The sequence below is a fragment of the Lonchura striata genome, chromosome 1 (genome assembly GCF_046129695.1).
Source record: "Lonchura striata isolate bLonStr1 chromosome 1, bLonStr1.mat, whole genome shotgun sequence".
In the NCBI taxonomy this organism is placed as follows: domain Eukaryota; kingdom Metazoa; phylum Chordata; class Aves; order Passeriformes; family Estrildidae; genus Lonchura; species Lonchura striata.
The window spans coordinates 139471331-139494583 of NC_134603.1; the positions used below are offsets into that span (position 1 = coordinate 139471331).

The 23253-nt window shown below is 39.8% G+C and overlaps 1 protein-coding gene across 6 annotated transcripts in view; it reads left to right on the forward strand.

Moving 5' to 3' along the window:
- The window catches only part of KIAA1217 (KIAA1217 ortholog), a 231108-nt gene that overhangs the window by 57112 nt on the left and 150743 nt on the right, over positions 1-23253 (forward strand). For all 6 annotated transcript variants that reach the window (XM_021533124.2, XM_077788523.1, XM_077788524.1 and 3 more), the window contains exon 2: positions 2017-2303. In XM_021533124.2, the coding sequence (XP_021388799.1) occupies positions 2017-2303 (287 nt within the window). The remainder of the gene's footprint in view (positions 1-2016; positions 2304-23253) is intronic.

Genomic DNA, 23253 nt, shown 5'->3' on the forward strand with positions numbered 1-23253 from the left:
GTCTGAGCCCCTGTGCCTTCACCTGCTTTCAGGATAGGTTTCCATGAATGCAAACAAGAGGGCATTGTAGAAAATTTTGGAGCCCTTGAACAGTACAGGGAGTTTACAGAAACATGCAAAGTCTTTGAGGACCGTCCAGGGGCAAGTTCTATTATGGAACCCAAGGAAATTGATTCCCTGTGTGAATTGGTGGGACATCCAGCAGCAGCTCCACCGTTGGAGGAGTTGCTTTATTACTGGGGCTTGAGGTTCCATGGTACGTGGCAGGCAGTTGACAGTGTGCACCAGAAAGCTGAGAAATCCTCAGCATAAAATCCTGAGGCAAGTGTTGTGCCTACCACACACAGTGTCAGAATGAGTGACTGAACCATAAAAAAAAGCGAGTAGGTGCCTGTTTCCAAGCAGTGGTGCTGTATAATGGCAGAACGCGGGTGAAACGTCAGGGGGCTCTGAGGCAACAAGTGTCAGACAGAGAGAAATAAAGATTTATTCAAAACAGGTAGAAGAAGGAGCTTCCTGCTCCTGGGGTGTCAGGGACATTTCTCTCTCTCTCAGGACTTTTCATAGAGGTGCACAGAGAGAAGAAAGAGAAAACAATTTCTATTTCTGCTCCTTGTTTTTCTCATGTGGAATGTGCTTAGAGAATTGTTTACCTGGGGTGATTGCTTGATTGGATTCTAGTGAGGATTGTTTGAGCTTGATGGCCAATCCAAAGCACCTGCGACTGGACTTTCGTGAACAGGGTCACAAGTTGTGAGTTAGTTAGATATGGTAGTTAGAGAAAGTAGTTTGTAGTTTTAGTATCTTCCTTTATATAGTATACTAATGTATTATAGCATAGTTATAATAAAGAAGTCATTCAGCCTTCTGAACTAAAGTCAGACATCGTCATTTCTTCCCACTGGGTTTGCCTGCATTTTACAATACTGGGGAAATGCTGGGAAGGGTTAACACTCAGGGGCGTCTGAATTTGAGTCTGTCTGGTAAAGATGATGAAGGCCACATCAGACTTAGAGAGGCCTTTTCAGTACTTCAAGTTTTTATTAGTTTTTGGTTTTTTTCTTCCCTTTGCTGACAAAGGAGTGAGGGATTTTTTCAAAGGTATTAGGTAACAAGGCTCCAGTCTACAATTTTTTGGGCACCAGAAGGTTCATGTTACAGAGCTACCTGAAGATAAGCCAGCACTTACATACTCACAGTGTCTGCCTATCTCTTTACAAATGCTGTCATAGTCTTTGGTCTTTAAGTAGATTTTAAAATAGTAGAATTTCTCTGAGTGTTTTTTTTTTTTTTTCCTTTTTTAGATCACACTGAACTTGCTTTTATTCTATTTCTTAAGAAATGGCTTATGGAAAAGTGATGTAGAATTTTCCAGCCTGCTGTCCTGAGACACATAAAATCTGAGGGAGATCCATGAAATTTAAAACCAGAGCATAGTCAAAAATCAGGAAAAAGAGACTCACAAACCCTCTTATTATTTCCTGAGTGTTTCAGAATATGTTGAAAACACACTGAAAAAAAAAGATTAAGGATTACAAATCTGCTCTGTCAAAGGAATTTTATTAGTTTGTATCCTTAGGAATACTAGTTATGGGGCCATTAAGTGTACTGGACCCTATTGAAGAAATCTGTTTCTTCTCATAGAAAGCATCCTGTAGATCTTGAAGGTCAGGGAATAAGGGCCCTGTCAGATCTTCTTTTCAAGTCACGTAGGTAAAGTTGATATAGAAGGAACATCCACTTTAATGATACTCACTTTTCTGTGAGGCAATACTGCAATTGTGTGATAAAAGTAGATAAGTATGTGCATAGCTTATATAAGGGATTATTTCTAGGCCACTTACTATGATATGTATATGCTTAATGATGCAGAACATGCCATTGCACACTGCCAGACTTTTAAAAGTACCTAGCTTTCATATCAATCTTTTTTTCCATTTTGCAACTAATGTGAATGTTGGTATTAAGTTTTTATAATATAAATGATGTCTGGTTTTGGTTTTTGTTTCTTTGCAGACCAGGCAAAACCCAGTTTGCATGTAACATCACTAGATGATGCAGAATGTCTCCGATCTAAAGAGCTCCTTTCGACCCCGAGCAGCCACACTTCTTCTAGTTCAAAGTCCACCCGCAACATCCCTCGAAGACATACAGTAGGTGGCCCTCGCAGTTCCAAAGAAATACTGGGAATGCAAACCTCAGAAATGGACAGGAAGAGAGAGGCTTTTCTTGAGCATCTGAAACAGAAATATCCCCACCATGCCACAGCAATAATGGGACACCAGGAGAGACTAAGAGATCAGGTAAGGAAGTCAAATTTGTATCATGTGTGTTTAATGGTCCTTATAACTCCTACAAAATTGAGTGTTACCTCATTACAAAAAGTGAGAATGTAACAAAGTATGAAACAAATTTTTGGATATGGCCTGTGATTCAGATGTTGCCTTGAAATTCAAAGAAACAAAATAAATCTGCTCAGTATTACCTTGGAATTGTTTGTTGAAATTGACATTTCTGAAGAACTTTTTCCTTTTTTTAGAGCATACTCAGAGAAAGGAGTGAAGGTGAGACTCTTGATCTTAGTATATGAGTCTCAATCTACTTTTCACAGCTGAAGGGAAAATATGGAACAGCTGCTGACTTCTGTTACACTTTCAGTATTGGCACCACTGCCTGGGAGAAAAGAAAATACCTGCAGAGTGTGCCTGTATGCTTTAGCTGGCTCTGTTACCCTTTCATTTGGTTTCTTTTCTATTTTTGAGTTTTGTAATGCAAACAGAGCAGACTTACCCATAACGATCTGCCTCCTCCAGGGAGCTTTGACACCCACATTCGTCTGTCAGCAGCATACCTGAGGGTGGTGTGCCTCTGCCTGCAGCTGCTTCCCAGCAGCGAGCAGTAGATGCAGGGTCACAGGAGAGGTGACACGCTGATGTATCTCTCAGAGCAGGTGGAGGCTGCCGCACACGGACCTCCTGAATTCAGGAACTGCCATGCAAGGATCTTGTCCTAACTCTGGACTCTGGTTTTGGGTGCTTTAACAGAATTTAATCTCTTTGGGCAATCTATCATCTATCCATAATTAATTTTTTTTCAGTCAAGCATCAGAATTTGGAGTTTTGTCTAAAAAATCTTGTGCTCATTATTCTCAGTTTAACAAATGATTGACAGCAAGCCTTTTTGTAGAAGCTCATTTCCGTTAGTGGTTTATAGGTGTTTCAGCACTAACAGCAAATTAATTGTAAATAAGGAATAAAAATGAGTTGGAAAAATATTATACTCTGTTATGGAAGTTCTTAGTGAATTCCAAGTTTCTTTGAAGCTTTGCATACTTGTGAGGCTTTGAAGATCAGACTGTTACATGTTTGGAAAGATTGTAATTCGTTAACTCACCCCTAGAACTTCTCTTTTACAGGGTCTCTAGAGATCCCAGGTGCTATCACTGTTAGAATCCATCTGTATCCAGCTAAAATTGCTGCAAGACTTCAGCTCTAATGAGGATGATCTATTCCTTATTTTTAAACAGTTTTACTCCTTTCTTTTTAAAGTCTTGACTTCTTTCCCTCTCCACTTATCTCTTCCATGAACTTTTGTGACTGTGTGGAATGTGCTGGGTGGTGGATAAAGATAGCATACAAATTAAATAAAGGGGGTGGGAGGGGGGTGAAATCCAGAGATTAGATCTTTTGGAGTCATGTAAATATTTAGTTCCAGTGTTGCAGACACTGCAAACCTAGTTTGAACAGCCTACAGCATTACACCCTACACATTTTGTAATTTGAGCCTTTTCTGAAGGCAGTAAATTACAGAAGGAATGCAGTAACTGCTCTTGAAATTTGTTTAAAATGTGTCTTCCTTAGTAATTTATTGAGGGTACAATTCATTCTCCTCCTTCTGTTTTTTGGTGATTATTATATGTGTTGTGTGTAATGAGTTTTTTTTTAAACAGAATAACTTTAGAACTACTAGCATCAAAATGTATTTCTTGGAAGTGGGAAATACTGAAGACTCCAGCCATTCAGCCTTCCTTATAAAAGTATAAACTGAAATAAAACCACATGAAAAACATGCAGAAATAAATAATACAAGTTGATTGTAAGAAAGTTGCTTAGTTGGCATGTGATGTATCAACTGTTTGGCTCATGAGATACCGTAAGACTATGATGATCATAGCATTACAGTTCAGAGGGGGATTTTCTTACCAGTTGTGTCTCTCTGTGTGCACACCCACATATCAGTATTTGGTGTGTGTGTGTGTTTATATGTAACTGTATATGGATACACATAGGTATGTGTGTATAAATATTTACACACAGCTGTGTGTGTGCATGTGTGTGTATGTATAATGTGTGACTTCTTAGCCACTCCATGAATAAGACTATAGTATAATTTTGCCTTGAAGGGTGTATAGGTATGTTTAGCATCCATGCTTCCTTTTTTCCACCCATATATATATGAGTGTGTAGCAGTGGTATAGAAGACAAACTACATGCAGATATAGTAGGTATGTATATGTAACATATACATGTATCACAAACAACATTTTTAAGATGTATGGGAAGACATGATTTAAAATGTCTTATTTTACATTAAAATGTCAGTGTTTATTTTCCAGGTTCCTTTTTTCCCTTCTTCTTCAGCTTCTCCATATCTATAAAGTGGAAACATTGTCCATGGTGGGAATTTCCCCACTGTAGGACACCTATCAAGGACAGTAGTTAATGCAATACTATTTTCTAATCTCTCTCAAATGATGTAGCTGAAACTTAAAATACCCCAGTATTTACAGTCAGCAGGTAGGCCCTGGTATAGATGTATATATGTATATATAATTTCTCCTTCAGGTTGCTCTAAGCCCTGTTAGCTGCACAACCAATAGAAAATCAAGATTGGTAATTGTCTGGTTTCTTATTTGTGGACATTCTTCTCTTGCCCAGTTTAGCCATCATTATCTGAGTAAGGCAAACTGACTCCTTGTTTGTAGGAAATAAATATCTGGGAAAAAAACATTTGATGCTTCCACATCCTCCTGTATCACTTCCACCAGCAAGGACAGCTCAATGTTGTCTGCATCTTCCACTATGTGCTAATGGTTTCCTCCAGGCTTCATTTATTCAGATAAATACCTCCCTGGATGTGCCTCCTGAGGACCCATTTCTGCTCCTGATAATCTGCCACAAATCAAAAGTACAATCATGGCCAGGTAAAATGCCAGCAGGGATTACTGATGGTTAGCTAATGTGATGACCTGAAACCTCCCAGCTGTGCACACAGACCATTTCTTTTCTGAAGGTTTGTTGCCTTGTTTGTGATAGCCTTTTCTGGAAAGGAGAGCTCACAGAGGCAGGGACCATCTTTATTTGCACAAGGGGCTTGGGATATTGCAGCAAGGCAAATAGCCTGCAGCTAAGCTGGCCTGTGATAAACTGGAGCACGACTTTGCAGCAGCCTGGGGGGTTTCAGACATACCTTGTGCCCCCAAGCACAGGAGAATGCAGCGCCCAATGACCACATCTCTGTGACCCACAGCTCAGCAGCTCCCCCTCACATTTCAGCTTTTCCCCCTTTTAAGATAAGTCCACAGCTGGGCACCAGAGCTCCCTTCACCTGGAAGCCTGTAAAGCCAAGGAACAAAATTTATTTTTATGGTAATGCAAGTTCCCGCAGGAGGCTGTGCCAAGGCTGTCTCACCTGTGGCAATGAAAGGAAGGTGCTAATGTAATCCCCAAGAAGTTAGAAAAAAAAGAAAGCAACAGTCTGGGATGTCTTGAGTTTCGGAGAGTGTGAATCATCTGCTGTGGAGCTCATGGAAGGACATGGTCACCTGCTTAGGTGAGGTTGACTCTGGTCAGCAGAGAAGGAAAGCAGGAACAAGTGTAAAAGCTGAGTCTGTAGCTGCAAACCTGAAAAGAAGTTAGCAATTAAGAGGTTAAAATGCTAACTTGGCAATGGGAGGGGGTAATCCCTGCTGCGAACCTGTTTTACAAGTCACCTCTAAAAAAATCTCTCTGAGGGGCAGAGAACAAAAATGAATGCGTAGAAGTTTTTCCGAGCAGGAGCTTGTGAGCCTGGGATAAGAGAGGGAGCTGGAAGAAGTTTGCCACAACTTTCTTCAGTTTTTGTTTGACTAGGAAATAGGCTGAGAGGTGTGGAAGGGTCAGGAGCAGCCCTAGTGCTTCAGGCAGTGCTCCGTAAAGAAGAAATTTACTTGGCAAACGGAATTGGATTTCAATCAATTAAAAATAAAACTGAAATCCTTCTGGTGCCTTTGAAGCGGCTGATTGCCTAGAAAATGGTGGTTTAGGGTTTTTTGTTATGTTCGTTTAGACCTGAACATGACAGGTAACTCTGGCATCTGGGCAGGTGTGGCTAAGGTTACCATGGGGATCTGTGATGTCATGCTTGATAGAGCATGTCAAGACAGCTAATCTAACATGTAGATGTTCATAAGGTCCCATAGGCCAGGACTAAGCTTTATGCAAATAACAAAGTTACTCTGCAAAAGGGTGAAAGAAAACACGGCTGAGATATGGCGTGCGTTCTACCTGGCAGCTTGAAAGGATTATTACAGACTTCATCATAAATTAAAACTTTTGGAACTAAAAGAAGAGGATTTCAGACCGTCTCTGGCCTCACCTGTGGGATCTCACATTTCGGTAAATAAGCCTCTTTTTGTTTCTGCCCTCGCTGTGAAAAAATGCTTTTGAAATCCTGGAGTTTGCTTCACCATGTTCCTGCTGGCAGCAGGGCTGAGTCAATAAAGCAAGTTTTCTGGCAGGGCATGTTCCCTTTTCTCTTTCAAAAATGAGTTCTTTATTGAATGAACTAAGAATTAGGAATTATTTGAAAGGCATTGTAATGTATCATGTTGATTATATGAATCATGCTGCAAAAATTTCCTAGGTAGTGTTTTGGAGGAGAAACTAAGAATGGAGACACTATATTTATTTGTAGATTATTGCCAGATGTTTCTCCTTTAACTGTTAAAATAGAATCCTAAAATTATAAGAGCATTTGTTCCAGGATTTTATATCTGTTAAAATAAAGAAGCTTTTTGTTTTTTACATGAATCACAGTATCAGTTGGTTAAACTGACTTGGAGTGTATGTTTGATATCATAGGTAACGTTTGAGCACTTCTTAATAGATTTTTTTCCTTGGAAAGAAGTATGTTAGTAGAGGGTAAACATATTTGGAGGTGAAAGTTGAGCAACAGAAAGGCTACTGGGACATTGGGATTTGAGGTATAAACAAAAGGGGATACTTTCAGTCCCTCTGGAAGTACAGCAAGCACCCTGTGTTCTTAGTGGCAACCGCTTTCATGCTCACATCAGCCAGGGCAGATGAAGTAAACTCCAGTAGGTAAGGGATGGCTGGCACAGTGGGACGTGGTACCGGGAAGCAGCGTTGGGGCTACAGAGTCCCCTTGGTTCAGGTGGCTCAGTGTGGAATAGAAATGGGTAGGTCTGGGTGGGAACAATGCCCAACCTTAAAAATGTGAAAAGAGAAAAATCGTAATGTTCTGCCTAAGGCTACTGAGTGATGTAAACTGGAGAGGAACTTCGAATCCATGTAGACCCTCAGTAGAATATAGGGAATGAGAGGGTTGCAGAATATGGTAAGCACATTGTTTCATTCCAGGTGAAAAAACAGGGTATAAAGGTCTTCTGATATTCTGCATTGCTTGATTAGGTAAGGTTAAATAAACATTTTTTGGAATGTGTAGTGACTTTTGAAGTGAAAGAATTGAAAGCAGTACAAGTGAAGAAATCACTTCAAAATCTGATTTCTTTTTAGTCACAATTCTTTTGCTTTTACACTCAGTTATATCTTGAGTTATTAATGGAAATGTTTTAGAATTTATTTCAATTTAACCTTTCTCCCAGCTACTAAGTGTTAATTATTTAGTACTTGCTTATGTACAAGTTACAATGTGTAAAATGAACTAGCATATTTTGTGTTCATTACACTGTTGCTGGTTGATGCCATGGAATCGGGAAGGGAGAAATTGATATACTGTTAATGCTGCATGAACACTTCTTTGGTCTGTGCAAGTTAAAACACAGAGTTAAAAATTACATTCAGTTTTAAAATGTGAAGAATGTGATTTTAATCTAGATATGCTGCAAATTTTTCTAGTTGGGAACATCCATTTCATTGAATTACCGCTTGGTTCACATACTTAATGTGTCACCAAAACCTGCCTGTTTGTTTGCAAGAAGTCAGCGTCACAGCCAGAACGTGCTGTTGTGCCCACATAGGTTGTAGGTTTTTGTGTGGGGGAAAAGGAAAGTTTCAGAAGTTTTTTGAGAAGATTTCTGTGAGTTCCTGCCTCTTCTCCACCAACGGGCACTGCTTCCCTGCCCGAGTGAGCCAGCAGTTCCCTGCTGTCCCTGGGCAGCCTGTGTAAGCCAGCAGAGCATGCTGAGGCAGGGGGACCCTCCCTGGTGTCCACACATGTCCCCCGTCTCACGTACAGCTGCTGCAACAATTTATTGCTTTCAGGGCCGCTCTAAGTTAAGGGCAAGTGCTTGTATTTTACCCTATTACAAGCACCTAAGAAAAACTATGAAAATGAACATATGCAACATTATTACAAGGTTAAATCTCTGCTGGATTCCAAGCCCTTAGCTTTTGTTTATGGAAGGACATGAGATGACATGTCCATTTGTTTTGAGTTGAAACATGCTCTTTAGCCCCCAGATAATGCTGTGATTGCAAGATATTTATAAATAGCTTGATAGATAAATGAACAAAGAGCTGGTTCATTAGCAAAGTAAAGTGGATTTGCTTTGTATTCACTCAAAGTGAAAATGCTGAGGAAGAAGAATATTCCTAATAGAATGTCTCCGTGAAAAGTCTTTCAATTTTACCCTCTAGTTTATAAAAGTAAGGCAACCTATTAAGGCACATATTAAACTACTAGCCCTAAGGTATCTCTGGGAGTAAATGAAGTTTAACTAGAGTGTTAATACTTGCTTTAATAATATAAGAGTCTTCATTTATATCTATCAGTTAAAAGTAATTTGAAAAGCTGGGGTTTTTTGAAAAAGCAAACAAAACAAAGTGCAAAAAGACTAATAAAACAATTCCTTTTCTTTTTTCCTTCCCTCCCCCATGCAAACCACACATCAGTGCAGTTACTTTGCCCCAACAGGATTAGTAACTTTTTTCTGTGGCAACGCCTCTGCATTTTAAATAGCGTGTATTGTTTGTAACTCAGAAGTCCCAAGTAGTTGTTCGTACTTACCTTTGTTCCTGTGAATTTTGTACATATATTTTTCTAATCTAATTTTATGACAAGCAAAAGTATTTTTAGGATACTTTGTATTCTGTTGATTGAGTAAATGCCTGCAGTGATCTTGTTCCAGTACCTGTTGTTAAGTCCAGTAAAGAATCTAGGACTTTGGTATCCCTTAAAGCATATTTCAGGCAGCTGCCTTCAAAGGTGTTGCCCATGGAAACCTCTCCCAGTTATTGTAGACACCTGAGATTCCTTAGGTTTCAGAAACTTAAGCTTTTCTGGCCCAAAATGTCCTGAGGCATTTATAGGTGTGTTTTTGCACATACTTGGTTTAACCCTCGTTCCTTCTGAGTTGCCTCAGTCGATGACTGCCAAAAGCCGCACCGCAACAGCCAGCAGGGCCCTGCTTGGGGGATGGGTTGGGGCAGCACTGCCTCCTTCAGCAGGGCTGGCCAGGAGTGTCTGCACAAAGCGCGCTTTGCCATGCTTCATCGTCCAACTCTGCTTTTAAACCAAAGCACCTCCAGTTGCTTCCTGCCCAGCTCAGGCATGAGCAGCATGGGAGGCATCCTCAGGACACCATTCTGGGTGGGGCTTGTCAGTGATCCCTAAATCCCAACTTTAATTTCAAGCCTCTTATTTACTTATAAGAGCACAATAACTTTGTGGCAGGAGTGAGAATGAAGACCTGCAGATTCTGGTCTACAGACACTTGGCCACGCTAGTTTTGAGCAGGCCAAAGTTCTCACTTGGCCACAGCTCTGGAGGTGTGCTGCAGAACGTGCGAGGAGCACTTATCTGGCAGATGATCACAGCCAGAGGTGTTGGGTGAGAGCAACAGGTTGGCTGGTGTTAGTGCTGAGGTGACAGTGTAACTTCTCTGGGTGACCTGTGAGTAGCCTCAGAACTGGTGAATTTGCTGTGTCCAAAAACCATTTCCCTGCAAATGGTTGTGAGTATGCTTGGGTTGTTCTTGTTACAGCTAAATAGTCCAGTTAGCTTCTTGCTGGGAAGCACTTTTGTGCTATTTGCACATTGTCAGTTGGGATGGGAGTTCATATTTATGTCAGTCGTTAGCAAAGTAAATGCACCTCTGGACTACTGCTACTGCTTTACGGCATTTTTCAGTTGATTGTCTAACAAAGGCAGATTGCACTGAAGTCGCCTGATTAACTGGTTTGGTTTAGCCATAATCTCTGGGATTTAAATGTCTTTTCTGGGCTCAAATAGAACAGGAGTAAATAAGACAAGCCAGTTGCTTAAATACATATATTCCAATTTCCCTTCTCTTCAAATGAGATGAGTACACCAGGAAAAACAGTGCTATTGTTAAAACTGTGGCCAACACCTGTGACTCTGACAGCTGCCCCTGAGATGTGTGCTTTTAACATCCATTCAGTTGTGGTAATTGTGCCAGTTCAGTAAATTCAGAATCTGTGGTATCAAGTCTTGACACAGCAAGTGAATGCAGGGACTTTTGGTTGGTCAAGAATCTTTTGAAGGGTCCTCTTTTGGTCTTGTGGATTTTTTGTCCCAGTTCATACCTTTTGTGCTACTGCATTTTGTGTGACCCCTTGTGCAGGGGATTGTAGTGATTCCTGTTATTCGCTAGGAGATTTCTGCCTTAGTAAGCCCTGAGCAGTGCCATTTTTTCCAGCCTTTAGGAAGCAAAAATATCTTTAGGAAAGATTTTCATTGGCTGATCAATACACTGCCATAGGTGTACTTCACTTTAAAATAAATCAAAGTCTAAAATTCAAAATTAGTTATTTAGGAACGGAAGAGAGAAGCTATTCTCTTAGGTTATCTTTGGATTATGAAATCCAAAAGACCAATATGTTTTTCATTATGAGTTCTGCCTCTTAAGGGCAATTTCTTAACATCTGTCAGGTGGTGGATGTGGGATAATCAGCCATTATGTATGTTTTTATCTTTAGTAATTACAGATTATTTTGTCCCACATCTTGAGATTTATCTTCCAAAATTATCTTCTTGCTAGTTGTAAGACTGGGTCTTCCTGATGCCTACATGAATGTCCAGTTCTGTTTTGTACTGCTGAATTCTTGACTATATTAATGTCTCATGACTGAAAATTCCAGGGCTCAATTAAGTTTTAAGACTATTTCACCCCTTCTAAGGGGTTTCTTACACATTTCTTACACATAGCTTTAATAAACTATCTTCATTGCAATTATTTCATTCAAAAGGGAAAAACTAGTTTTACTTCAATTTCAATTGAAGCTTAATATTTCTTTGGTCTGGAAGGAGATATCTGTCCTTCAAGAAGGGAGGAAGGCAGCAAGAGGAAAACTTAAATAAGAGTGGAAAAACAGAGTTAAAAGGGGTTTATTTTTAATTTGAAAGAAATTGATTCTGACTTTAAATCCTACGTGATGTGTTCATTTCAGATACACTTCCTCCCAGATGAACAAGCAGAGACTTTTCCAATGTGCACCTATGTTGTGGGTGTGTGGGTGTCTAAAGTCTGGAAACAGACCTGCTGTCAATGTTTATGTATGAGCTTTGGGCTTTCTTCCACTGTGCTTTGAAAGCATAATTTTAGCTGCATTTATTAATTTGTAGCCCTATTTTTAGTAAGACAAAATACTATACATCAGACTGTTGTAATTAGTACCAAACTACTCACAGAAGGAACTAATATTTGACTTTGATGAGAATAAGTAAAAAGAAATGCCACTTATTTCCCATTGGCTGAACAAATAAACTATTGCATGACATTGGTTGGTTAATTCAAAAGAGAGGAAATGTGTTTTGGAAGGAAGAATTATTTTCAGGATCATGTAAAAATATAATTTAAAATATACACATGTAACATAAATGCTTCAATTTAAAAAGTGTACCCAAAAAATTAGAACATTTATAAAGTTTCTAAACAGTTTCTTTTCTCTTTTTTTGTTTTTGACAGAGAAGTGATAAGTTGAGAAAATTCTTGATCTACTTATATTTCTATCTATTATGTATTTCTCTAAAAGTCGGTAAAGAAAAACCCACTCCAGAACCTCACAGATACTGTGTGCCAATTTCACTCTTTCATTATGGATCTCACATGATCTTTATTTGTCAAAACAAGCTATTCCATATTAAAATTGTTTAATAGCTTTGTATTAAACAGAAAACATTATGTCAATGTCTACTACCCAGGAATGTGGGAGAAGCTCTGTGATCTTAGAATGGGATCACCACAGTAATGCAATTACCATGATTTGTCAGTAACTTCTGCAGTATTTTGGGGGGTTTTAGAGGATCTCTATTGTTCCAATTTGTTTTCAGCTGCTAATCCAAGTTGCCACCTTTTTGGCTAATATGAAGTCCAGCAGTGGGAATACAGGCAGGATGGTGCCTTCTGCCAGCCTCTTACGTGGGTGAGCGGGGCAGAGGAGGGTTTCTGCACTACACAGACCAGGGACTCTGTTTACCAGAGGCAATTAGTATGGTGTCTGTCACTGGGGAATTTAAATGAGAACGTGATAGAAACAGCATCAAACCTTTCTGGAAGTCAGCGGAGAACCTCTCCCTTCAGAGCATCACAGAAGGGTGGGATGGGGTGGAGCAAGGAGGCGCAGATCACAAAATGTTTTTCTTGGCCCTCGTGGTGCTGGTATTGATGCCAATAAAATGTTCCTGCTGACCAGGGTGCAGTTGGCTCAAACCCCCAGCGGATTGTCTGACCGACGTGCTCTTCCTCTGATATCAGACGCAAGCATTTAATTTCTGGCTCATGTGTACTTCCCTTCTGGTTTATTTTTACCAAGTGTTTTCCACACCGGACGTGGCAGCCGGCGATTTCCCGCGCGGGCACCTGCTGCCGCTGCGGCACGCCGGGCTCGCGGCTGCCTCAGGCCAGCAGCTGCCGGGCGCTGCTGCACGGGCCCGGCCACGGGGCCTAATCCCGTCCTGAGCAACTGGCTTCATCCATTCCGAGCCTGGATCCCCACAGCGAGTGGAGTCAGGTTTCTTCATGAGGCCAGCGAATGGCTTTCAGTAATGCAGGACCGCTGCAGAGGTCACGTATAATACTTGGCTGTTGCTGTAGCTTACTTCGAGATGTATCACCACAGCATTAACTATTTGTGTTACTTTGATGGCTCCTTCATGTCTTCTTACTGCACACGTGTTACCTTCTTCCTTCATTGCTAAGTTGTGACTTCCTTGGTCTTGGGTATTAATCCTGTCACAAAAGGGTAGTTTCCAGCCCATGTGCACACCAGCCCATGTATTTGCTCAGTCCCCACCCGTGTGGAAGATGCAGTCATGAGAAACCAGTATTTTTTATACATGACTCATTCATACACCCGGATGTGTAATGAAGTTGCACATCAGATGAGGCTCTGCCGCATGTGCACAGCTGCATCAGGAGGAAAAGGGCCTGTGCTGCTCCTGCTTCTGTCCTTCCATGCTGGTGACAGTCTGCTATTGAGGGGATGGCTTTTGGGGAGGAGGTAACCACTTGTGCTCCTGTAGCACAACCGAGAAGAAAAAGGAACTTCTCAGCTCTTTGCTGCTCCTCTGGTGATTCTCCTGCAAGCCAGGTACAGATGTGATAAAGAGCACGGCTTTCTTCTGTGGGGCTTGTGCAAGACAGAGTGGAAGCTTTTGGATAGGCTGTTATATTCAAAAGATTGCTCCCTGTAAGAAGGAATGTCCTTAAGTGTTCATTACTATTATCCTCTTGTCCATAGGTTTCTAGGTTGATTTTGAGAGGTGTGAAAAACATTATGTTACTGCAGTAGTTATCAGATGTTTTCAAGAGGGAAACTGACAGTCTACAGAAGAAAGGCTTCTCTTGAAGCATGTTAAAATGCAGTTTGATTTTATCTCATGGTTTCAAAATTTGTCATATGCTGTTCAAAAACCAAGATGCTTTCTTCTTTAATTATAGAGAATATTTGTATGCAGGGTTTAATCTTTTTACTGGAAGTCTTCCAGGACTCTGGATTTTGTGGGCCTCTTCTGAATTGAAGGGTTAGAAAACAGTAGACTTCTACTCTGAAGGTACTTGAATAGTGAAGATGAGTGAGCTACATTTTTTCTCATGTCTTTTCTACCTTCTGCTGTAATATTCTGGGTTTGACATATCTTCTTTTCCTCCTGCTGTGACAGGAGGTATTGGTTTGTTTTAAAGAAATGTGAACTCACAAGTTCAGTCTTGTTTCTGCAGGATTTAAACCTGTCTAAGAGAGATTATTTTGCCAAGAATAGTCCCACTTATAAGATGCTAGACAGATTTCTTTGTTCCTGCGGTATATAGGCAAAGCCAGCTTGGAATTTAAGGAAACTTTCCAAGTTTGTAAAAGGAGAACTAAGGAAATGAAGGAAAAAAATAAAGACTCACAAGTACTCAAACAGGTTCTTGCGAGATGCTTCTTATGTAGGGTTGGGTTTTTCTAAATGTACTTTTGTGGATTTCTCACAATACCTGTTAGTGATGTACTGTCAGAGAAAGGGCTGAGGTTTTTTTGTGATGTATTACAGCAAGGTGATTTTAGGTGTAGTAACTGGGGCAAGTAATTCTGAACTGATACCAAAGAGATTTTTTGTTTAAGGTGATCATTCTTTGTGATGACTGTAAGAAGATGCATAAACTTTTAGATTAGATTGAGTTGCTATGTAGCCTTTTAAACACACCAGACTAAAACTAATGTGGGGTAAAGTCACCTAGCAAAACAAGGGCAGTTTAGATAACCATTCAGTTGCTTATTGTGGTAAGATAAACATAGAATTCTAGGTATTTTCCACAATAAAAGAACTTTTGGTCTTTTGATCTGTGCTTTCTGCTGCCACTTGTCAAACTTCCCTGGATACTGCCAAAATGTCTGTGCTTTTGTCATTGTCCTCTCTCTCTCTCTCTCTCTTTTTTTTTTTTTTTTTAATTTTAGGAGCACAGTATTAGATTTTGAGAGCAGAATAGCTTTTCTAATTCCTAAGTTCCTCTGCAAAAGCAGTCAGACAAAAGTTATCAAGCCTTTCAAGTGAGGTTTGTCTAGCCACTACTGCTTTGTTTTTCAGCTTATCTTCCCTGTGGTTTGAAAACTTTCTTGGATGTCTGGCTTCTGTGATCTTTCAGAAGTCTTTTAAAATGCAGTCATAATTTCAAAATGTTCATTCTGCCTTCAGATACTTTCAGTGGAGATGAGGGCGATGATCTGGTTTTACTTACCTCAGTGTATGGCAGGGAGCTGTGTTTGGAAACCTAATCTTACATACTGTTTGACTGCTCATTTAACCAGAACAGCCAGCCTGATTTCATATTGCTGTCTCTGCCAACCCACAAAATCACCTACATTTGTTCACCCAAATTCAGCAAAGAAGCTGAGTCTGGTGGTGTTCTGTTGCAACAGCCAGATTTAAGTAATTTTATTGAAATCCAGGAGGGAGGGAAAGTTGAATAAGAGTTGTTAGGAGAAGAAAAGTCTGGATGAGCGAAGGAGAATGTTTTGCTTTGAGTCCATTCTAGGTGTATCGGGTGTTGCACTGAAGAGTAAAACCTTTAAAATCCTTTTGAAAACTAATGACTGGCAGCAGCTGCAAGGTCAGCAGCATATTGTGATACCATGCTCAGTAAAGTTTATCTTTTCCATGACTAGATTGCCTTGGTTCACAAATAAAGGGATAATTTCCAGTTTGCTTGTTCATAACACACAGGTAAGCAGTCATAACCTGCTCTGCTATTTGATCACTTGGAAACTCAGGCACCAAGAAGCATTGCAAAGAACAAATTTGCCCAGACTCAGCCCATGTAATCTCTCTTGCCTCTCCTGTCACCTTGAAGAGGATCAACCAGCTGTTTCTCATTTAGGCCCCTGCTGCAGACAACATTAGGCATGATGTTCAAATATCCCCCATGGAAGTGAAGTTGGTTGTTAGCAAAATGTCACCATTTTTCCCCATTGCCTTTCCTAAAAGCTCCACGTAAGTACACAGGCAGTTGGTTTTTAATAACCAAGCTCTTCCTGTTGGAGGGTCTCAGTAAGTAGGAATATACAAACATCAAACTGACTTTGCTGTCCCAGGTGGAAGTTTGAATTAACTGCTGTTCATTGAAGATGATTTCAAAAGCATCTGATGAAAATGTTAATGCAAGTGCTGTTTTTCAACAGTATTTTTTTGGACTGATAGTATGATTGCAATTTGCTTCTGTAAGTCCAAAGTGTACTGATCAAAAGAACAGTGATGCTGAGATCTGGAGACATTGTGGGAGTTGTACTTCTTTTTCTCAGCCTAATCCAAAGAGACACAGCCAAAACAAGTTAATATTTCATCATATTGGAAAATTTCTTAAATAAATACAGCACTATGAGCTCTGTTTGACTTGAAGGAGAACAGCTACTATACTTCCACTTAAAAGAGAGGGAGGTATTCCTTCTTATCAGCAGAGCTATTTCTTTCCTGACAGTTTGTGCTGGTCAAAAAGGATAAGGGATAAGATCACAGGCCACATAACAAGGCCTTTTGCCCCCTTTTCCATGCTTGGTAGGCTGAGAGTCAGCAGGACAAAAATCTTTATTTCCCTGACACACTGCCTTTCTACTTCACATGAAAGCAGTGCAGTCTTAATCTAAGGGGGTTTGTACAGTTTGAGTTAATCCAACCATTAAGAAGCACATTGTTTAAAGATTTGCAGATACTGTTTCACAAGCCAAAAAGCTTCTGACAGTTTGTTCAGCCACAGTATTAGCTAAACAAAATTAGAGTAAACCATGATGCAGTTGCTTTGCTTTTTTTTTTTTTTTTTTTTTTTTTTTTTTTTTTTTTTTTTTTTTCCCAGGGTATTTTATCTTCCCTCTTACATTACAGGTTGCTATAAATCATTTGTAGAGTACAGTGACCTTTACAGAAAGACTACTAGTAGTAAGTGCTTAGGGATCATTGTCTTGATATTTGGAAAAAGGTGATTATTGTAGCAGGAAATTATCTGAATGATGAAAGATTAAAAAAAAAATACAGATTCTTCCCAACCTCAACCTCTGGGAGAGTAGCCAGAGGTGTATCAGCCTCCAGTAGGGGTGGATTACCAGAACAGGTAATCTGGCATGGTTTTAGGCCTGCTCAGGGATACCAGCATGGTTTCTATACTTCCTTCTTGAAAACTGAAATCAAGAGTATGATTTACCTGTAGACACAGGTAGGAGAAGGTTCATGCTCTGGATTTTGCCATGCAGAAATTTCAAGGAAAATTAAATTTGCCTTGAGAATTGTTGGCCCTTGGGACTAGCACAGGGAGAAGTAGGTGACATTTAACATTTGAAGAAATCCATGGATTCCTTCCAACTTTGGTAATAAAGTGCTCTCACCTGGTTTGCCAGCTGGAGTTTGGTACTCAATCTTATGTTATATTTTTTGTAAATTTGTGGTAAAATGGGTTCATTTGGGAGGAGGTAAATATAGCTAGAAGTTAAGACTTTTCATATAGAAGAATGTTAAATATCATCTCTTCAAACAGTTCTTGGGAATATATTGACAGACAGATTTTATAGAAATTTTTCTTTTTAATGGGATCTGGGCTTTGTTGAAGAAATTAATTCTGCTTTAGCTGCCAGCAATTGCAATACAATCTTTTGCTATAGGAGTGTGACATATTGTCCTAGTAAGTACACAGTATCTTGTTACAAAACCAGAGTGTATCCCAGCCAGAGAACATATTTTAATAGGGCATTATCTTTTGTTTCCTCAGTATTTCATCAATAAAATAGAAGTTTGGCAAGCAATTTTGTAAAGATGTGAAGAGCTACAAGTGAGAGAATGGTGATTTTGCAAATAATCATAAATAAACAGGCGAGGAAAGATTTTCAGATGTGTAAACATATCCTTTGGGTTAAGAGATAAAGCCAGAGCTAATGAAATGTCAGACCCAAGAAACCACTTTCAGAAATGTGCAGAGTGTTTGTTCTGAAGGTGGTTACTTGGGTCTGACAGTCTAAATGTGTGCTCTGCTCACAGTTCCTGCTCTGATTCTGCTGTGGTGGTGCAGAAACCTGCAGCAGCCTGCAGAGTCACTTTTTAGGGCTAAAGAGTAGAGCCAATTAATGGTCATGAGCATGTGTAAATACATGATGTATGCAAGTGTTTAATATACTGCAATACTACATAGGTAAAACTTTTCACAGGTTAAGGCTTTAAAAGAAGATACCGAGTTGGTATTGAAAGAACCAGCAGTGGCATTATAAATCCACAAGATCAGATGACTTTGTAAAGTTTGGCCTCAACTTTTGAAAAGCAGAGTGGAGAATGGAGTAACTGCATTTGAGCAAATGTGTGATTGTGTGTCATAGTAATGCCTAAATTGGAAAGGACCTCTGGGTGGCATCTGAACTGCTGAGGAAAGCAGAGATTTAGATTAGATTATCCACACCCATCAACTGAGTCTTGAATATTGCCACTGGAGGAGTTTCCACCACTTGTCCAGATGGAATTTCCAGAACAAAGTAAACTGTACCCTGGAAAATCGTAAGTCTGGAAGAGCTGTAAGGAGCTTTTTATCTTTCTGTTTTCACAGGAGTTCCTAGTGTGATGCTATCATAAAAGGAGAAGGAGTTATTTTCCAGGAAGACAGTGATTAGGACTCAAAGATAGCCTTACCTCTGGATGTGCATTGTGACAGGAATGCCTGCTGTAGAAGAGATGTTGAGCCATGGGAGCACTACAGAAGGACATCCAAAAGATTTGAGATCTCATGAAATTGTTGCTCTCTGAGAATGGTGATGTTTATCCATTGACACAATCAAAATAGAGATCCTCCTCAATTAAGAAATTTAATTCTCTGGAAGCAGGAGAAAATATACTGGGTTTATATTGGCTTTTTAGAACAGCAATAAAAATCATAACTGAAACTAAAAGTTATAGCTGGAGAGCTGGGCAGATTGCAATCAGCATTAATGCATAGTATTTTTCATGTAGAAATGATTCATTATTCTGGCAAATTATCAAGGGAAGCAAGAGGTTCTTCATATCTCTAAATCTTTGAACTATGACAGGTTGCTTTTCTAGCATGCTTTAGTCAAACAGAAGTTGCTGATGAATAGGGGTGATTGGTAAATACTTACTGGCTGCTCCTTAGCCCTGGTTATGCAACTGAGGCTTTTGGCTATTCATGCAATTTTAATGTTTCGAGTGCTGTTCATATGAAACTGAGTTTGACCCAGCTGCTTTTTAACATAGGACTGCAGTAAAAATGAGCTCTTTTAGGAAAAAAAAATTGCTTTAATATTTAAAAATTTAAGTTACTTGAAAATTTAAGATAAAAATAAGAGTAGTAAGCAAAAGATTACAGTAAAAAGAGTCGGTGAATAAAATTAAAGTAGAGTTAGGGTAAATACTATTTGCCATTTACAATTAGAATATTAATATCTATATTATTGTTATCCTAGCCAGGATACCTATATACAGCTATCATAAACAAGCACAAGAAAAGCCTGTATGATTGCCACCACAAAAATTTCCCAATCTTTGATGTACTTAATTCAGAGGAGTTTTCTACTTTGATGAAAACTTTGAATTTCACCTCAGTTATTCCTTGGGAAAATTTTTGCTTATAGCAGTAAAAGTCTTGGCAATGTTAGAGATCCCAGGCTTGGTCTGCCCTGAAATTGATACTTTGTAAGGTACCACCAAAGTCCCCCATCGATTCTTCATGTACTGACACTTCTGAGTAATGGATCTGGCTACAGTAAATTTTTCTGAACATGGACAAGAATACAGTATACCTTGAAGCAGTCAAGAAATAACCCACAACCAAGTTATTTTGGGGTAAGAAGGAGACAAAAAAACCCCGCTTTCACTAGAGCAAGGTCCCACAATGGATGGAAGTATACCTACAAATGGGACTTCGCACCGTTTGAAAATCATCTGTGGGCCCAGCAGAATGAGGGAGGGAGTCTCTCTGAGAGAAGGTGGTGACAAAAATCAGAATGAATTTTCCAAGGGAGAAAAAGAGCAAAGTGACATAGTCTGAGAATGAGAAATTTTTGTTAGAACTTGAGTTAGAAACAAGGAAAGGACAAGGGCTATGTCAAAGCAATATGAGAAATCTTTAAGCAGAAAATAATTCTTGATCTGCTCTTGCAATCCTACCAGAATTAAAAAAAGGAGGTAAAGAAATATATTGCACATGTAGTGTTTAACAGGTGGTGGGCATAACATGGGTGTGTCAGAAAGGCACACACAGTTTTAGAAGGGGTTAAGGGGACCAAAGCTGTGCACCAAAGCTGATTGCAGCATTTTGAACCCAGTGACTGAGGTGACTGAGTGCTGCTCAAAGCTGCTGGTGCTGAGCAGTTTAATTCTAGTAGCTGGGAAGGATTCCCTAAATGATGTACAGGAGGTCTGTATGTCTGGGCCTGAGGAATTCAGGCTGCAGTTCAGTTGTGTGTAGCCCAGCTGAAGGTAGTGTGGGATTCTGAGGGGGAACCTCATTCCTGCCTGTGAGTATCCGAAGGGAGGATGCCAAGGAGATGGATCCAATCTCTTCTCAGTGGTGCCAAACAACAGGACAAGAGGCAACAGGCAGAAATTGAGGGACAGGAAGCTTTCCCCACTTAAAGAAATCCTTTACTGTGTGGGAGACTGAGCATGGGAAGAGGTTGCCCAGGGAGGTTGTGGAGTCTCCTTTACTGGAGCCACTCCAGAACTGCCTGAAGACAATCCTGTGCAATGTGCTCTGGGATGGCCCTGCTTGAGCAGGAGACCACCAGATGATCCCTGCCAGCATGACCCATTCTGTGATCTTCATTCCACTGTGTGGATAGTTTGGGGTTTGACCTAATGGTTCCAGAAACCATCTGAACTGTATTTGCCTTAATATAATTTCTTTATTGAAACCATCAACACAAATTAAAGCTTTTGTAATTTACAATTTCCAATCAAATGAGGGATAAATTGATAGTACTGTCAGTTGTAAAGTAGTTAATCTAGCTCTGCTTTCTTTCTTTAGTGACTCTTTCCTTCTTTCTTGTTTGATCTTGCTTCTGTTTTGAGAAAACGAAATTTGTAATAAAAATTGATAATAGCCTAAGTTTAAAGAAAAGCTGGCTCGATCCAGTTTATACTTTGTATAGTCTAGACAGTCTGCATTTGTAAATATCCTGCTATTGCATTAGGCTGTAGCAAGCTTGACAGTAATAAAAGTAAGTAATTTTTTCCCCATGCTGCAGTGGTGGGCCTTCCAAGTTTGTGTGGGTGACCCCCAGAGGTCTGCAATATCACTGTCAGCTGCATTGGCTCAGCAAAATAAGCAGAAAAATTCATCTCCATGGTCTTTTACTGGTGTTTAAATGCAGAGGAAGGGAATTAGTAAAAAAGAAATGCACATGCCAGGAATTCACAACATTTTCCTGGTTTTTTCCCCCTGAAATTTCAGTCTGAATGAAGTAAATAAATCTCACTTTTTTTCACAGTCTCAGCAAGTAGCTTTTCAAGCTTTAATTAATTAATTTATTTATTGCTTTATTTATTTATTTATTTTTGCATTAAAAAAAACCCCACTCTGTTTTAGTGATATTTCTGGTTTTGGAAGTAGAATTTTTGAAAAGCTGTGAAGAAATTTTGTGTCAGCCAAAGGAAGGAATACTGAAATGCTTTGAATGTTCATATTTTCATAAGTACCTACTTTAATATATAGACTGAAAATTTGTATCAGTTTCACATGACAAGTGTGCCACATTTATGCAGATGAGTCAAGAACTAAGTCCATGAGCATGAGAGTTCATTCATTAACATTATTTATTACTTTGTTAAACTGAGTCTCTTAAGCTCTGCTCCCAAAGCATCGCTCCTCAAGCTCCTATAAAAAGAAGCACTTTTTGAACTGAAATTTTCAATGGATAAAAGTTATATTTTGTTTCCCAGATAACTGTGATCTAAAACATTTCTTTGTACCAAGAGTACATTCAACTCCCTTTAATATTAATTTGAACCTGTAGTTCCTCTTTTTTAAAAGAAGTGTATGTTTTGTTATATAAAATAGAAGCCTAGTCTGCATGTCACTTTCAGTTCTCCATCTGCTATGGTATAAATAATTTAAAGGAAAATAAAGCATCCAGAGTATGTGCTAATGATTCAAGTGTACAGTTGCTTTTATTAGAGTTCTTGGTGGGGCTGAGTATTATTTCACACAGGCTTTTTGAGCTTTGCTGACAGCCACAACACACCTGTAGGGTGTGGGTGATGGAGTCAGCCAATTAATTACTGATGAAGACGACACCAGAATGCACCCTGACATGTATTATGCAGCAGTGGGTTTCTGTCTGCACTTTCCTGAGCTGGGTCATGTTCTCTATGAAGTCTCCAGGCTGTGTACAGAGTTTGTGGCTGATGAAAAATGTGCTTCCTGTATTTCTTGATGCTTGACCTGGGTTGTCATCATTTCTGCCTGTAATTCTCAGGCTGTGGATTGCTAGTGCCACATAAGCACTGGGAATATCACTACACTTTATGGAAGGCCTTCCAAATTCTATGTTAAGGGACTCAGTTTGTAAAGCTCTTTGAAAAGCATACTGGGGTGCAGAAGTGTTTTTCCTCCATTCCCATGACTCTACTGCTGTGACAAACCCAGCACAATGTTCACTAATCACCCTTTCTGCAAATACTTGCCCTGCACTTTGTTCCACCCATTGATGAAGCCTCAGTTTTGTCATCTCTGGAGGCTTCTGACCATTTCTCCATGCTCTGAAGGGATCAGCATTGTCTGTGGTGTGCCCTTTATTTCCAGGACTTGTGCTTGGCTTGCATGGCTCCCTCCTGCCAGACAGGATGTGATGTGGGGCCAGCTACCAAATACTTCTCTGAAATGTATTGTGTTGTATATTTGAATTAATGCAATCTCATATTTGTATAGAAATGATACTTTTAAGCTATTTCCTTCATAAAACACCAGAAGATTCCTTCATTCCCTCACTGTGGGGAGGCTGGGGAGCCTGTGGAGGGGAGAGATGGCTGTGAAAGCATGAATGAGTCTGGGGAAATGTCAGGGACAGCCTGTGGGTCTGTGCCATCAGC